General features: G+C 56.0%; 1 protein-coding gene across 1 annotated transcript in view; it reads right to left on the bottom strand.

Moving 5' to 3' along the window:
* Positions 1-1,177: 1,177 nt before the first annotated feature.
* The window catches only part of OTOG (otogelin), an 89,841-nt gene continuing 73,501 nt past the window's right edge, over positions 1,178-17,517 (bottom strand). The window contains exons 40-55 of the mRNA XM_025459664.3: positions 17,012-17,232; positions 16,663-16,801; positions 14,654-14,848; positions 14,231-14,446; positions 13,541-13,645; positions 13,305-13,412; positions 12,783-12,884; positions 11,199-11,297; positions 9,991-10,031; positions 8,955-9,030; positions 8,670-8,848; positions 7,877-7,981; positions 7,569-7,688; positions 6,364-6,409; positions 3,923-4,002; positions 1,178-3,838 (exon numbers count right to left, since the gene is read on the bottom strand). Coding sequence (XP_025315449.1) covers positions 3,638-3,838; positions 3,923-4,002; positions 6,364-6,409; positions 7,569-7,688; positions 7,877-7,981; positions 8,670-8,848; positions 8,955-9,030; positions 9,991-10,031; positions 11,199-11,297; positions 12,783-12,884; positions 13,305-13,412; positions 13,541-13,645; positions 14,231-14,446; positions 14,654-14,848; positions 16,663-16,801; positions 17,012-17,232 — 2,033 coding nt within the window. The 3' untranslated portion in view covers positions 1,178-3,637. The remainder of the gene's footprint in view (positions 3,839-3,922; positions 4,003-6,363; positions 6,410-7,568; positions 7,689-7,876; positions 7,982-8,669; positions 8,849-8,954; positions 9,031-9,990; positions 10,032-11,198; positions 11,298-12,782; positions 12,885-13,304; positions 13,413-13,540; positions 13,646-14,230; positions 14,447-14,653; positions 14,849-16,662; positions 16,802-17,011; positions 17,233-17,517) is intronic.

Raw genomic sequence — 17,517 nt, 5'->3', positions numbered from 1 at the left:
GCAGGGAAGAGGGGACCTAGAGCTCTGAAGAGAGCCTTGGAAGTGGGGAAAGCTCTGATTCCAAGAGGAAGATTTCCCGGGGTGGGATGTGGCCCATGAACTTACAAAAGTAGCATCTGACCTTCCACTTGAGGTTGTTCCTGTTTGGTTCAGGGCTGTGATTGCCCTCTGCCTTCCCCAAATCACCAGGAGCCACGTGTGAGGCTCCAAGGCCATGTGGTCATATGGTCGGTGGGGATATAAAAGCCAGGGCCACACCAGGGCCAAGGGCCCCCGGCCAGCTCCAGCCTGGGTCAGCTGCTGGAGTGGTGAGGAAAGGGTTAAGGGGTCTGCGAGCAGGATTGGCTCTCCACTCCAGGAGGGCGGTAAAATCAGCATGTCGCCTCCAATTTGCTCTGGCCTGACCTTGAACGTGAATCATTCCATCACAATGTCCTTATTGATTTCCACAGGAAGAAGATTAAGCCCAGAAAATCGGGGCGGGAACTTGAGCCCAAGCACGGCAAATGGGATGGTTCTGGAGCTCAAAACCCCTCGTGTTTGCAGACGTCACAGGGGGCCGCAGGCTGGGCAGCCGCCCAGTGCAGCTACCAGCAATCTGAGGCCTCCATCCTGGGTTTCTGTTTCCTCACCTGTCTGGTGTGTGGCCTCGGGGGTTCCTTCAAGCTTTAAGTGATACAAAGAGAGTGGCGATGAGGAGATGCCAAGACCCTTGAGCCTTGAGTCAATTCTGGAGTCATCATTTCATCATCCCGTACACAGTGACAGTCTTTGGGACCCTCAGAACCAGACAGGATGCTCTGAGACCAATGTTGCCATTGAACCAGCTGGCCCAGCCAGCCAGGGAGGGCCCTCCTCAGTCCTGAAACCCCTTCAAGGGAATGAGACTGGGGGTGTGGGGGTGTGGGTGTGTCCCTGCATAGGTGCATGAAGGAGATGGGTCAGTAGAGGAAACAGCTCCATAATCTTCAATAGCGTGGCTCTACCGGGTGATCTAATCATTCCCTATTGATAGGCATGGAAAGTGGTTACTAGGTTAAAAAAAAAAAAAAAAAAAACAACCTAAGACGATGCTATGATACACAGTCGGGTACCTGCCTCCTTGGATGAATTACTTCTTTAGATGCCGTATTCGTTTTCTATAGCTGCGGTGACAAATTACCACAAGCTCAATGGCTTAGATGACACAGATTTATTCTCTTAGGGTCCCAGACCTCAGAAGTCTTAAATCAGTTTTGCTGGGTTAAAATAAAGGTGTGGGCACTCCTGTGTTCTCTCTGGAGGCTCCAGGGGAGAATCCCTTCCTTGCCTCTCTCAGCGTCTAGAGGTCGCCCACATCCTTTGGCCAGTGGCCCCTGCCTCCAACCACAAAGGACATCATTTCAACCTCAGCATCGGTCACCTCATCTCCTCTGACTCTGACTCTCCTGCCCCGCTCTTCAGAGGACTTGGGATGACATTGGGCCCCCCTGGGTAATCCAGGACCACCTCTCCACCTCAAGAGTCTTAATCCCATTTGCAGAATCCCTTTTACTAGGTCAAGTCACACAGAGGTTCCTGGCATGAATATGGGGACATATTTGGGAGACCGTCCTGGAGCCTACCACAGCAGCCTAGAAATAAGAGACCTTCGTCAAAGGGTATATGTATTTTGAGGTAAATCGCCATCTCCAAATTGTTTTAATGAACGCTGATATCAACACTGGGGCTACTGGCTTTTTGAAGGCAACTGGGCAGCACTGATCAAGGTTTAAATTCCTCACCATCTCCTGTCTTCTCCATTGCACAGGGGTATGGTGCTGGCTGACGATTTGTTTCTTATTAATCTTTCACTGAAGTATCTGAGTCTTAAAGTTTCCCAGGACACAGCTGGGGGAACAGGATTGGGATGTTTGGCCAGAGGGTTGGGGTGGGAGGTTGGCCTCCAGGAGGAACAGGCAGGAGGGGGTGCCTAGATGGAAGTGCAGGTGAGGAGGGCTGTGGTTCTAGCGATGGGTGTGATCACCAGAAGCGAGGCCCCCTGGGAGTATGTGGTGGGGGTGGGGCGGACAATGGGGAGCTGCTGCCAGCTGCAGCCCAGGAGGGCCACGTCAGCAAAGCTGGGTCATTAGGGACAAGTAGTTGAAGAACAGTCATCTGAAAGCCTGAGGCCGCCTTTCCAAACTGAGGCCCCCACCGGGGTCGGGGTCCTAGATCCCCAGCTCCCCAAGATCTCATCCTGTCCCTCCACCCTTCCCTCAGGAGCCTGTCGGGGCAGCCACTGAGGGGGGTGGGCAGGAGAAGTTGGAGTGACCTCTATAGCCATAAAATAGGGTCTTGTCTTCACAGCTGAAATCCTTTCAGATTCAAAGCAGACCTGACATCCTCAGAGATGCTCAGAGGCCTGATGTCTTTCTGTGGTTTATTCCATATAGAACCAGAGTACAGACACAAGAACAGAGGCTGCGGGAACAGCTGGGACCATCCTGGCACAGGCCTCTAACCCCAACCCTAGGCTCCCCACTAGGGCAGCCACACAGTCCCAGACCTGTCAGGGTAGTGCTGGGGCCTGAATGAGCTCATGTCTGTGCCCTTTGGGCCCAGCCCCACAAAGTGACCCAGGGAGGTGACTTGCAGAGTGGGGGTGTGAAGGGGACCCTAGCCCTGGCTTTAAGCAGGATACTCCAGTTCAGAGACAAGGCTCTGACAAATGCTGGGAGACCAGTTGTACGTGTGTAGGGCCTGCATTTCCCACTGACAGATGCTCTCTGGCTAAACAGTCCTACGGAACAGAGACCTGGGAATTGGCTGAGTCACAAACCTCACTCTCTGGCCCCTCCAGAGATCAACTCTGCTATGTCCTTGGAGAAGAGGCACATGGCAAAGCCAGGCATTGCCCTCTGGGCTGAAGGTACAATTAAATAAGCAAGGGCCCTTGGAGGCTCCTGCCACCACCTCAGGAGAGCCACCTCACCCACTGGGAAGACAGGTGTGGGGGACGTGCATGGAGCAGGCATAGGCTTGTTCTAAATCCTTTCCTGAACCCCAATGTCAACAACAGAATACCAGGGCATCCCTCTTGGGCCTACAGGGGACTTGAAGGTCGCTGAACCCACTCCCCAGTCTCTGGGCCTGACCTCACAGACACTGGTGAGAAGATCTGGACGTGAGAACCCACCCTCTTTGCTTCTGGAAAGTCCTCCTGAGCAGCTACATGCAAGGCCTGTGTGTTGCTATGAACGTGCCCCCTCCTTTTACTGTGTCTGATGCTTCTCCCAAGGTAGAAAGGGCCAAAAAAGAACGGGCCGCCACATCCCAGCCATGCACGTGGCCTTCGGTCTAGCTCTGGTCCTGGCTTCTCAGGAAAGCACTCACCCCTTCCACCTGCAGCCAGAATCACAGATGTGCGGGGGCTCCTGCCCCTGCCCTGGGGCCCATTCCAGACCTTGGCCAAGTACAGAGTGGAGTTCCCTGAGCCCCCAGCCCAGGTGGGCCCTTTCTAGTCACCTGCTGTGCCTCTGCCTGTCATCGCACGTTTTGCCCGTACAGCTCCCCACACCTGTACTGTCCCCCGGGGCCCCTGCCCCGGCACCCTGGGCCAGCTGGGAGCAGAAGGTGGGGTGGCTCAGGAGCTCCAGCCAGCCCCGGCCCCCGGGTCTCAGGACCACTGGCAGGCACAGTCGGTGGGCTCCTGCACTATGTAGGGCACCCAGGTGGCGTTGGTGGCACAGAAGAGCTGCACAGAGCGCCGCTGCAGGCCCACCTCCCGGCAGCACTTGCAGAAGCGGGCGTAGGTGTTGATGTTATAGTTGTAGATGCTGGCGGACGGGCATCTCCCATCGCAGGACACTAGGTTCACCTGGAGACAGGCAGGCCGGGGAGGCAGACCGTGATGCCCACCCTGGCAAAGCCCCTCTCCCACCGCCTCGAGGGCGCCACTCACAGGGGTGTTGCTCCTGCATTCATTCTTCCGGATGGTCATCCGGATGGTCACCTTCTTGCAGGAACGCCCGTCCTCTTTACCTGGGGGGACAGGTGGGTGAGGCAGCCGTGGCCGACCAGCGCTTGCAGGGGCAGGGAGGGGGCAGCAGGACAGGCCGGTGGATCTGGGCGGTTAGTGTCATGCTCGAGGGCCTCCTGCCAGTGTTAGCGTCCATGCATTAGAGCCCCTCGTAGCAGGGAGAAAGCCTTTTAACTCAGTGCCCTGGAAAGACGCAGGGGTGGTGGGGGTGGGGGAGACAGGCTATGAGGTCTGGATGGCCTCGGGGGTGGGGGGGCTCTGGGCCATGGAAGAGGAGGATTTGGATGCCAGGCAGGCTGCCTCCCTGCCCCAGCCCCAGCCCCAGGGCCCGTCCCTAACCCCTGCCCCTGCCCCTGGCCATATCCCCACCCTTCTCTGGGCTTCTGCATTCTGACTCTGAGAGGGCGTCTAGGATAAGGAATCTGCAATCTCCTGAGTGCACGGCAACCCCGTCTCTAGCACATGCTGGCACACAGCAGGCTCGCCGGGGGTCCCTATCCATCTGACAGGCTCTCGGGTCCTCACACTGGGATGGAAAACAGCACAACGGCACGCAGCTTCCTGGGCCGGGCGTGCTTACCACGGATGGACAAGCAATCTCAGAGCCACCCCAGGCCTCACAGGCTCACAGGTGTCCTCCCCAGGCCTTTCCCACACCTCTCCTGAAACTACAGCTCCCTCCCTCCACCCAAGCTGCCTCCCTGAGGGCTCCCTCGCCTCATTTCTATCCAGGGCACCGCCAGCATCTACCATCATCTCCATCGTGTCGGGTACCTGTAATTACGCTGGGGAACCTTTGTGCCTCCTTCTGAACAGCCCCTCCCACAACTTGTTGTGGGGTCTTTTCCCATTCTAATTAAATATTCTGTTTCACACCCTGGCACAGGATTTGTACGTTTGTATTCTTTTCCTTAATGAGGACTCCCCAAATTGTACAAGTTTCAATCCCCATAAACCCAGATGCATCTGTCTTGTCATATGTTTCACGTATTATTCTGTCTCTCCCACTAAAATGTCAGCCTTATTTAGGCTGTGTCTACAGTGCCTCAAACAGGGCCTGGTGTACCGATGCTCAACAAACATTTGCCTGATGCACAGACTCCCTCCGTCACCCCGGAAGTGGGGTGGGATCCTTCCTTCGGGCCTCTGGGCCTCACCACAGTGGGTTTCCCACTGCACCGGCTAGAGGACTCCTGGCCAAGGTACGTTCCCTTTGTCCTCCCCCTCTGCTTCTAGGAGGCAAGAGGACCAAGGGCTGTCCGGGCCATGGCCCTTGGGGTCCTGGACCGAGACCAGCTGAGCGACCAGTGAGAGCAAAGCGGTGGCAGCGCTGGGCACTGGTGGGCTCCAGGAGAGCGGGCACCGCCGAAGCAATCCCACGCAAGCCCAGGGGATGAGGCTCGCTATCCAGCATGCACTGCTGGCCCAAAGGGCCTTCGCCAGAGGCAGGCAGCGGGGCCGCCCTCCCCTCCCCCACCCCGTAGCAGAAGGGACACTGTCGGGAACAGCATTGCGGCTGCACGCCTCCAGTCCTGTGGGCTTCCGAGAGGAGTACCTGGGTGGCAGTGGACACTAACCCGTGGAGGAGAGGCGGGGCTAACGGGGACCACAGGAAACAGGGTCCCCGGGGAACCTGGGGAGAGGGACACGGGTCGCAGGTCACATGGGAGCACGTGGAATATTCAGAGAACATGGGTTGTGGGTCAGAGATCAGCCAGTGAGGCACTGAGCCCAGCTTCCTTGTGGTATGTGAGGTGGACGCAAAAGGATCCCAAATGCTACATTTCTCTGAAGGGCAGTCTGAGGACCCGAGGGGGAGGGGAGGCATGTAGGCAACGGTCCTAAAGCTGACGGGAACGTGCATGCCTCTGTGTTTGGGGCTGCAGGCTCCGGAGGGCAGGTGTGAGGACAGACGCACAGCTCATTCGCTCAGACTGAGGGATCCGGTGGGTGTGAATCCCACCCAGGAGGCACCTGCAAGACAGGGCTCCTGACCATAGGGAGGATTCACCTGGGGGCCTGGGGGGCTGCGGGTCTTGGCAGAGGCCGAAGGAGGCAGAGCAGCTGGTGAATCACTGGCCTCCTGGACTCCACAGCCCAAAGTCCCGTCTCCATCAAGAAGCAGATGCCTTTTGTTGGAATAGGGACATGAGCATGGTCTCTGCCCACCTGCATCTCTGCCGGTGCCATGAGCCCCGTGGAGGGGCGGGGGTGTGATCCCTTCATCCAATAATCCCCAAAGGACCACCACTGGAGGTGCCAGGCCAGGAATCTGGCCCTCTTGAGCCCTGACGTGATACCCTGTCCCCCGAGCATAGAGGAGTGTCCCTCTTCACCCCTCGGCCTCCACCACGCTCACTCACATGTCCTGCAGCATCCTTCCAAGGAAGGGACCACTGAGCCCCCCACCTAGAGGGAGAGGAGGGGAGGTGAGTGGGAGAGCACATCCCAGGCCAGGAGCCAAGATCTGAGCAAGAGGCAGAAAGAGTGCAAGGAGGGACCCCTTTCCTCCCGTGACGCCCCGGGAGAGGAGCGCCAGGCGCTGCTGTCCATCAGGCCCTGGCCAGAGGGAGAAGGGGCCCCAAGGCTGGCCACAGGAGAGCCACAGGGGCTAACCTGACTGGTAAGGACCCTGGCACTGAGGCTGCCCGTGGCCCCAGTAAGACTGGAGGCTGGGTTAAGGTGGTGCAGGGCCCCCCATCTTTCCCTGGCAGCTTCCCTCATGCCCCACCCTGCACCCTCACTAGTGCTTCCTGCATGGAGGGTCAGGGAGGGAAGGGATGTAGGAGCTGGCCCATTTGGGTCAGTGGTCTGGGCTCTGTCCCACCTTGAAAATGGGGGCAATTATCCCTCATAGCCCTCCTCCTCCTTTATGAAATGGATAAAACAATGATAGTTCTTTGTGAATAAGTGTGTGTGTGTGTGTGTATTTGTGTGTGATTTTATGAGCATATACATGTGTGTATTGTGTGTATGACTGGGAGCGTATCTATTTGTTTTCTAGGTAAGATCAGAAATCTTTGAATGTCCAAGGAACTTCCATAATTCAACAAGCCAACCTTCCAGAAATCCTTTTCCTTGAGGTCTGCCCACAGTGACAGCTGCCCCTGCTGGTGCTGGATGGGTTAGTGGCAATGCCATTAGACCATCCCAGGACTGAACCGAGCATCTGTGCGGTGTGTGTGCCCTGATGTGTGACGGTGTGTGGTACATGCTCTGGCAGGCTGAGGTGTTCACGTTTCCATGCAATGTGTGGTGTGTGTGAGTGATCGACTGCCTGTGTTGGTGTGCATGTGAGTGTGCTTAGAACACGTGAGGATGTATGTTTGTATGCATCTGTGTGCAGCCGCATGATGTGTGAGGCTACAGGGTGTGATGTGGTCAGAGCAGGAATGCATGGCGAGATGAGGAGCTGGGGTGGCAGGGCAGGTGCAGACGCCAGGGAACCCCTCCTCCCTCACCTCTGTACACAGGACCCCCCTCCCGCCCCCCACACTCCCCCCACTAGTAAGACGGCCCATATCCCTGGCTCCAGGCCATGCCGTGGGGGCAGCAGGCTGGCACTGACCTTGGCACACTCGGTCTCGTTGAGCGGGGGGCAGCTGATGGGTGAGCGGACCAGCACGGCGCCCAGGGGAGTGCTGCTGCAGTGATGGCGGGCACAGTCTGCGATCCAAGATGCCCCAGGCTGGAGGGCACAGAGGTGGGCAAGGGGGACTTGCGGCCAGAGGGCCTGAGGGGACTGATAGGGCCCAACTCCAAACACAAGGTGCAGCCCAGGACCTGGCAGGGCCTGGGACCCTGTCCGTGTCTCGCCCTGAGCCCTGGTGGCCTCCTGGCACACCTTCCCAGGTGGGTAGCTAGGGGGCTGCCTACCAGGAACAGGGAGGTGGTGCCGTTGGGGAAAGTGAAGAGGCAGGACACGTTCCTGCAGGAGCCGCAGCAGGCTGCCAGGTCCCGTGGGTGCTCGTACTCCTGGTTCTGCAGGGCAGGGCAGGATGAGATGGGCCTCAGCCAGGTGCCCACCTCCACCCTCCTGGCTCTCCTGCTGTCTGAGGTCGCTGAGCCCAAAGCCCTGGAAGGCCCCCTGGGAAAGGGAGCTCCCAGCCCCTCGTCTCAGGCAGGAAGGTCACCCTGACGTCTACTTCAAGCCTCCTTCACAGCAATCCCTAGACTCAGCCCCAGTGGCCAAGGAGCACTGCCACCCCCTTCAGAGACAGCATTGCTGCTGATTAACGGTGCTCGTTCTGGTTCCAGATGGGCCTCAAGGTGAGTCCCAGTCCCTGGGGGATTTGGACAAATGACTGGACCTCCCTAAACCTCAGTTTTCTCATTTGACGAATGGGAATTATTCTAATCCCACCCCGGTTGGCTTTTACTAGAAGCCGGTCGCTACCCTAGATGCGGGGCCTGCAGCAGTGCTCACCAGGGGTAGCAACCCAAACACACACACTGAAGCCACCCGGAGAGTGCCGCTGCTGTCCCCCCCCCCTCCCCTGCCGCCGCCTGGCTCAGCACTTGCCGTAGGCCTCTCTGAGAGGCCCCCACCCCTGCGCCTACTCTTCACTCCAGACTCATCTAGAAGGCTTGAGGCCCTGATTTCTGGAGCACCGGGGGTCACCCGGTCACCCGGGCCCCAGGCCGGCCCCCCGCCCCTGCCCCGACCTACCGCCTCACAGCGGATGTCACACAGCACGGAGGTGGTGTTGATTTGGTAGAAGCTGGTCAGGGGGTCCAGCACGTCAGTGCAGCGGGAGGTGTGGCACACGCCGTCTGCGGAGAGCTCCACCACCGTCTGGCCCGGCAGCATGACCCCCAGCTCGCGGCTCAGGCACACGGGGGCCCTCACTGGATGGCCGGGCGGGATGGCAACAGTCACCCAGGGCCCGGCCTGCAGCCGTCCCGCCGGCTGGCCCTCACCGGCTCTACCCCTCGGCTTCCCTTCCCCACTCACCACACTCGTATCTGGCGCAGCCACACACGTTCTCCACGCTGTGCAGGAACTCCTCGTCCAGCTGGGACTTCTCCCACTGAGCGGGGCAAGGGCGGTCAGCACCCCGGGGTGGGGAAGCCCAGCCCGCCCGTGGGAGCAGCCTGCCACCCAGGCCCTTGTCCTCGTCAGTTGCCTCCCTGCGGTGGGTGGGGAGGGGATTGGCAGGCCTGGGGGCTCTTGGGGCTCCCCAGCCGAGGGAGAAATTCCCAGCGTGGCTTCCCCACCAAGGACCCCACCCCAGCATCCTCTCCCACCTCAACGAGGGACCGTTGTGTGGCTGCCAGCCAAGAACCCTGTGTGGCTCATATCATTTCCCTTCCTCCTTCACCAGTTGAAGGGAGAAGAGGAGGGATGGGAGGGGGAGAAAAGGAGAGGAAATGTGTGCTCGGGGGTAGGGGGTGAGGAGAATATATATAATCCAGAAAATGGTGAAGAAAACTTTAAACATAACTTCATATTTCTTGAAGTGTTTTCCCTTCCTTCAGGGACTGTGCAGCCCGGTGGCAAAAGGCATGGTCTCTGGGGTCCGATTTCCTGGGTTCTAATCCTGACTCTGATTTACTAGCTTCATGACCTTAACCTTAGGTTCCTTGTTTGTATAGCTGAGATCATCATGGAATCTCATTGGGCTGTCATGAGAATTAATTTGACAATATACGTAAAAGGCCTAGGAACGTTCCTGACAGTTAGCTCTCAGGAAACATCAGCTGCCATTGTAGCATCACCACCATCAGCAACTTCCCCGTCCCCACCGCCACCATCATCCCCACCGCCACCATGCTTGTACTTGCTCACCACAATGCTGAAGCATAAGCACACCCACTTTATATATGAGGACACTGTACTCAGAAAGCAGAGCTTAGGACAAGGACGCGGACTTGCAAACCAAGGCTCTTTGCACTACGTGAAAGGAACAGGCTCTCCAGGGGATGGGATAGAGTGGAAAAGAAAGGGGTAGGCAGATCACAGAGATTGGGAAGAAGCAGGGTCTCCATACCAGGTGGCACCGGGGCACCGGGATTGTGTCACAGTCACATTCTGAAAAACAGGAGTGGCCGGGACCCATGTCACCAGAGATGTCCAGGTGGAAGCCTCCCTGGGCCCCCACGAGGCTCACTCCTAAGCAGCCCCTCCTCTGGCCCAGTCAGGGTGGAGCCTCCCGTGGGGGTAAGAAGTCCAAATCTCAGCCTCCCCTCCCAGCCTAGCCCGGCCTGTGGGCTGCAGCTCCCCTGGTAGGGCAGGTGGGCGGGGGCAGTGGTGGGTCCTAGTTCTAAGCTCCACTGCAGAGGCAGTGAGGCTAAACAGGCAGAGAGGCCAACCACAGGGGCCCCTTTGCCATCCGGCCTTCATCCTGCCCCGCCCTCCTGAGAGCCCTTTCTGGAGCAGATGTGGGGCCTCTCCAGGAGTGAACATGGCAAGGGTGGACCTTCTGAGCATCTCTCTTTCCCAAATATATATTCCCGTGGGTTTGGCTTTGCTGCTCCAAGCCTCCTGCCAGGGGTGGGCCCTGTTCAAAGCTGCAGGGGAGCCAGCTGCTGTGGTAGCACTAGCAGCCTGGAACACCCCTCTAGCTCAGGGCGAGGAGAGCGCAAGGTCAGAGAGGCTGGGAGACACCCTCCTGGGTCACACTCACTCATGCAGCAAATAGTTTTAAGCGCCTACTCTAGGCTGAGGTTTTTCTGTGCTCTGGGGACAAAGCAGTGAATAAAACAGACTAAAAAATCTCTGCCCTCCTGAAGTTGACATTGTAGGGCAGGAAAAAGACAAGTGAAGTAAATGCAAAAGAGTTTCTCAACTCTTTTTAAATAACATTTTCATACAAAGCTCACTGGCGTTCATTATTGATCACTGAGGCTCCCAAAGGGGTGCAGGGTAAATTTTAACAAAGATCATGTTTACTAACAGACAGCTGCAATAAAGACCTTTTTTTGTTTGTTTTCGATGGAAAAACCTTTTGGGAACAAGGAACTTGATTTTTTTCCTTCTTTCATCCTGGGGAGAAAAAAGTGTAAGAATGCTAAGCTCCCAGAGATCAGGTGCCAGGGGAGGAAGGCAATTTGGGTGGCTTTGACCTGATGATTCTGGAGGGCTGGAATGAATCTGAGCAGGTTGACCGTGTGGGCCCCATTCCTCCCCTGCCCCCTCTGCACAGGGGCCCTGGATCTTCTGCCTTTGGGCAGGGGCACCCCCCATCCAGGGACTTACCACAGGACTTGTAGGGGCAGCAGCGGTCTGGGCTCCAGACCTCCACCAGGGCAGTGCCCGTGCCACACTGCACTTGGGGACAGCGGAAACTCTCACACACTGTCAGGGAGGGAGGCAAGACAGTTGCAGGCACCTTGGAGCAGAAATCCCCAGAAACGCAACACTGGCTAAAGAGGGGGGGTTCCTCCCGGCTCCCCCTGGAGTCCCCATGATGTCCTTAGACACCCTTTCCAGGGCTGGGGTCCAGGGAAGAAGTCTGGGTCCCTGGAGCCTCCCCGTAGAACTACTTCTGGAGGCCTCAGTTCCACTCTGAGGAGGCATTAGCTATATGACAATGTCAGAACCTTAAAGTCACTCAGCTGGGCCTTTCCTCCCCCGGATTCTGTGTCACCCGGAGAGTCGTGGTCAGATGGGAGCCTGTGACGGGCACAAGCTCCATTGCCGGGAAGGTTTCCCTCTAGAGAACACTGCTCTTCCCACCAGGTGGCAACCCTCCAATCATAGCCCATCCTGAACCTGAGGCCACATGCTTCCCTTTTTCCTAGTCTTCAGGCCGTCCCTCTTAGTTTGGTGTTCCTCAGCCATTCTCATTTATTGAGAGAACAAGGCAAGGAGCGAGGGACCCCCGGGCACAACTTTGTGGTGGGGAGGGTACGCACGAAGGGACAGCGCAGAAGGTGAGGTTCTGAAAACTGTAAGACTTATCTGATTCACTAAAAATATATATACATATTGGCATGGGTTAAGGATTATCGATGGATGTTTCAAAAAATGATGAGGTGGAGGGGGAGAAGGACCTTTGTAAGGTGTCAAAGTAATGGGTTATTTTCTGGTTGATGGAGGAAAAACGTAAATGTAAGATGGAGGGATCAGTCACCGCCCTCATCCAGGGCGAGCGTTAGCATGATGTGAGGTACTGTGAGGCTTGTGTCTGTTGAGCCGCACACTTGTACCTCGAATCCACCAACTCTTGGGATCTGAATTCTGCTTTACAGGAAGCACCGGGAATGGGGGAGCAAGGTAAGCAGTTCTAAGAGGAAGCAATGGATCAATCCAGAAGTGGGGCTTTCCGCGGGACCACAGCCCAAACCCTGTAATTTTGTGTCATGTAGAAAAAGGCACCTATGCTAGGCTAAAAGATATTTAAGAGGCAAAATGTGTATGTGTGGTGCTGGGTTGGACAAACCAGGAAAATCCTGGGTGGGACAAGGGCACCTAAGTGGAAGGGACGCCAGGGACATCTATGTGCCACCAGGTCCCTTTCACAATGTCTTCCCTCAGGATCTATGGGAGCTCAACAGGGAGCAACAGGGAACCCCCAGGTAGTGAGCTCTGAAGCATGGTGCAGCCTAAGCCGTGACGAAGGAGGCCTCACCGGAGGAGGCTGGGCCAGGCGGTGGGAGCTGGATGGTGTGGGGGTGCAGGCTGTGACATGGATGGCTTGGGGCTTCAGGAAGAGGTTCCCTGTCCCCTCCAGGGGTGCTCTGCAGGGCCAGAGGTAGGCGTGGGTTGAGGCCATCCCAGCCCTCCTAGCACTGACTCACAGTCCTCATTCCCTGCTTCATGTCCAGCTTCTGTACTCACCGCACTGGTACAGAGGGCAGCAGAGCTCCGTGGTGTTCCTGTCCACGGTGAGCGCCTCTCCTTCCTGACACTCGGGGATCGGGTCTGGACAGTCGCCACAGGCTGAGGTGGGGTGAGAGGGGCCACAGCTGTCACAGGCAGCCCCCCTCACAGGGTCTTGGTACAGAGCAGGTTGCTGGGCTGGGGGGTGACCTAAAACCCAGCTGTGACAGGAGCTGGACTCAAATAGTCTTCTGTGGCTTCGTGGAGCTTGTCCTAAAGCAGTATCTAGATCCCTCTTGTCTACCTGAAGTCTTACACCAAACAAACACCAATTTCCTCCTGCTTAGTTGTGAAAGGGGTGAAGCCTGGGTTGCTTTCCTTTTCCTCCTTCACTTTGTTCTGAGGAATCTCACCCTTATCCTGTGCCCAGTCCCCCTGGAGACCCCTACCCTGTCCTCCCAGACACCCAAGGCAAGGGCGAGGAAGGAGATGGCTGGGATCCAGCCGTGCACACCGACATCCGATGGTGCGTCCCCTCACCGCAGAAGTAGGAGGTACAGCACGAATCCCCCAGGCGGCCCGCGATCAGGATCTGGTCCTGGCGGCAGCTGGGGACCAGCTCTGCCTCACACAGGTCTGGGTCACACTCTAGAGAAAAGACAGAGTCTCAGTGCTGGGGGCAGACCCTGTCTGGCCATGCCTGGGCCTCCACCCTGGCTCTGCCCCAGTCCCCAGGGCTCCCCCACCCCTGTGTTCCCCGCCTCGGGACCTCTCACCACAGCTGTAGCTGGGGCAGCACGAGTCCTCCTGGAAGTGGGTGAGGAGTCGGTGGCCTGGGCGGCAGGTAGGGGCGAGGCCCTCACACAGAGTCTGGTTACACACTGGCCCAGGGGCCACGGGGCCTGTCACTTGGAGGCTGGGACTCCCCTCCCTCACCTCCAGTACTGCCCAGCACCTAGAAGCGCTTGTCCTCATTTCTCCCTCCAGCGCCCCCAGGACCCATGTTCCTGGAAGGGTCCTCTGAGGGTCACACAGAAGGTCCAGGGCTCAACAGAAGAGCATTAATACTTAATATTCATCGAGATGGGCCATGTGCCAGCTGCTGCCCTGGATCAGTATTAACTTCTAGATTCTTACAACAACCCAGAGAGTGGAGACTATGATCAGCCTGGTGCTATAGTAGTATCAACTAAGGCACAAAAGATAGTAAAGGACCTGCTGAGGTTATGAGCCTGCAAAGTGGTGGAGGAAGAGTCCTCAGCCTGTGCCTTGAAGCCATCCCCCACACTGATTCATGAGGGTGGCTCCAGCCCCCCTAGGAGGGGTTCTCCACTCTTTACAACATGCCTCCCCAAGACACTTTCATTTTCCCCAGCCTTGTCCTATCCGACAGGGTCAGTAGGCAGACGTGGAGCCTCTTAGCCATCTTATAGCTGAGGTGGAGGGAAGTGAAGCATGGGACTTACCACAAACGGTCCCCAGGCAGCAGGGATCCTCAGTGGGCAGGAGTAGGGCCACCTCCCCGAAACGTGGGCAGGTCTGAGGAGGGCGGGGCCCCGGGCAGTCCAAGTCCACTGGGACGATGGTGTTAGGAGCCTGGCACAGGTGCTGACAGCATCCGCTCAGGGAGCTGTTCCAGGTCTCCCCCAGAGCCCGAGGCACCCCCGCGCTGTCTGTGCAGGCTGCGGCGGGGGACACGGCAGGGCACAAGGGACTGAGGCAAGTGGGGACACCCAGACTGTCCCAGACTTGACCCTCCCTGGGACACTGCCCATCCCCAAAGCAGACCTGGAGGGATGCAGATGGGTCCATGGGTAGCAGGTGGGATGAGGAGACCCGAGGGTGAGGTCAGCTTTGGAGGGCCCCACCCTGGTAGGGGAGGAACCCACCACACTTCTCCTCAGGGATGCAGAGCGCTGAGTGGCGCCGGTGCAAGATGGTGCCCTCAGAGCAGACGCAGCCCTCGCCCAGCACCTGGCACTGCTCTGGGTCCAGTGGGCCCAGCAGCCCATCCTGGCACGTCTCAGGGGGCTCACAGGCTGCCACACAGGCCTGGTATATGGAGTCGCTGGAGCACAGGAAGGCTGCAAGGGCACAGCAGGCACCAGACCTGGCTCAGATCCCAAGCAGAGTGAGGAGGGGTCTCAGAGCATCATCAGTGCCTCCACAGAGAGGGCAAAGCCGTTTGGCGTCACTGCCTCCCTTACCTAGATCAGGAGTCAGCAAAGTACAACCTGTGGCCAAATCTAGCTTCCTACCTATTTTTGCAAATAAAGTGGGGTTTTTTGTTTTTGCTTTTTTGCAAATAAAGTTTTATTGAAACAGTCACACCAATAGCCACACCTATTGTATCTGGCTGCTTTTGCACTCCAAGGGCAGAGTTGAGTAACAGAGACCATATAGCCTGAGAAGCCTCCGTTATTTACTATCTGGCCCTTTACAGGAAATATTTGCCAAACCCTTGCTCTAGATCAGCATTTTCAAATTTTCTTGACTGTAAAAAGTACATTTTACATTGTGGTCCAATACACACATGCATGTAGAACAGTGGTCCTCAAACCTCAACCCGTGGTCCTTACAGAAGAATCATTTGGAAGCTTTGAAATACCCTTGCCCAGGATCCCACCCCAGAGCAACTGGACTGGAATCTCTTATTGTGAGGCCCAGCATTAATACTTTTTGAAGTTCCCTGGTGATTTTAAAGGATAATGGGGGGATCTCTGGGTGGCGCAGCAGTGTGGCGCCTGCCTTTGGCCCAGGGTGCGATCCTGGAGACCCGGGATCAAATCCCACGTCGGGCTCCCGGTGCATGGAGTCTGCTTCTCCCTCTGCCTGTATCTCTGCCTCTCTCTGTGTGTGTGTGTGTGTGTGTGACTATCATAAATAAATAAAAATTTATAAAAAAAATAAAGGATAATGGGGATTGGGAATTACAGATATGTATATATTTTTTACCTTTTCTTTTTGAGAATTACTGACCTATCGAAACAAATTTTTCACAAAACAATATTTAATCATTCTGCAGTACAAGTACAGTACACACTAGCATTCCCTATTCTATTGCATTTTTTTTTAAATTTTTTTATTTATTTATGATAGTCACACAGAGAGAGAAGGAGAGAGGCAGAGACACAGGCAGAGGGAGAAGCAGGCTCCATGCACCGGGAGCCCGACATGGGATTCGATCCTGTGTCTCCAGGATCGCGCCCTGGGCCAAAGGCAGGCGCCAAACCACTGCGCCACCCAGGGATCCCTCTATTGCATATTTTAAATGTGGTGTTAATCCCCAAAGTTGATTTCATACCCATAGTTTGAAGAACACTACTCTAATGACTGTTTTTTCGTCTTTCAACTGTCATATTCTGGGCATAGTCTTCCTGTGAGCTGCTTCCAGCCTATCTGGATATGTCCACATTTATAAATCAAACTACTCTAGTCCATCCTTTGCAAACCTAAGGGGGTGGGGAAAGGGTGGATTTCACCTCTATTCTCAGGGAGGTGCTGAAAGAAGAGAAAGAGGACCAAGAATTAAGAGAAAGGAACTAACACTTCCTGGATGGGAACCATGTGGGGGGCCTACGTGAGGCACTCTGCACACATTACCTCATATCACCTTCAAAACGACCCTAGAGGGAGCTAGTATTACTGTCCTCATCTTACAGATGAGGCAAGGGGATTCAGATAAATTAGATAATAAACAGATAATATTCATTTGACATATTAATATAAATGATAATAAAAATAAATTTAATTTATTCATTGGCTTATGGATTTGTTTATAAAATATTTCTCAAATTATTTGTATCAACGAACAAATGAATGGTTAACGGGGTGAGAGCAACAGAAGCAATGGAGGACACCCCCATCCTCCCCACTCCCCCTCAGGCCCCTGACTCACGGCAGTAGTCAGAGCGCCGCCACTCGATGCACACGTGGAACTTGTGGCACATGGCCACGTACACCGTCAGAGCCACGCAGGGCTGCTGCACGTACTTGGTGTCCCGGATCCACAGCTCACAGAACGACTCTGGGGGCACCTGGGCATGTGTATCAGACAGTACCCCTTACCCTGATTCCCCACATCCCAGGGCCCAGTTTCTCCCAGCCCTGCCCAGGGGCAACAATGAGCTTCTGAAGACTTCTAATCTGGTCCCAAGTTCAACACCTCTGGGGAGCTGCCCTCTGCAGGTTGGTGCTGCTGTTCCCAGCCTAGGAGGCTCCCCCATGCTGGACCCAGTTGTACATACAAAGCGGTGGCAGGCGCTGAAGGTGCGGTTGGATACCATGCGGAGGCAGGGCGAGCAGTCAGCTGTGGCACAGCTGTCCGGGCGGAAGCGGGTCTGGCCCACTGAGGTCAGGGAGCTGGGCACCTGCCAGCTGTCCAGAAAGGGAGCAGGGTCCTGGGCCTCACCCACCACAGAACCATCCTTCAGGGTGAGGTCATTGGCTGCATCCCCATCACAGATACCTGGAAAGGGGCAGATGATCCCAATAGCCATAATGATCGCCACCATACCCAGGTCCCCAGGTGTTATTTTGCATATTTCTTACAACAGTTCTTTGAGGCTGGTATTACATTATCCTCGTTTTATAGTTGAGAGAAATTAAGCCCAGAGAAGCTAAGAAACCCCGCTGTGTACGAAGACGTCATCATTCTTCAGAGACACACAGCAACGTATTTAGGGATAGAGGGATACAAGGTCTCAAACATACTTTAAAATTGCTCAGAAAAATGCACATATAGGGACCCCTG

Source organism: Canis lupus, chromosome 21 (genome assembly GCF_003254725.2).
Source record: "Canis lupus dingo isolate Sandy chromosome 21, ASM325472v2, whole genome shotgun sequence".
NCBI classification, from domain to species: Eukaryota; Metazoa; Chordata; class Mammalia; order Carnivora; family Canidae; genus Canis; species Canis lupus.
This window is presented reverse-complemented; position numbering and strand designations above follow the sequence as displayed.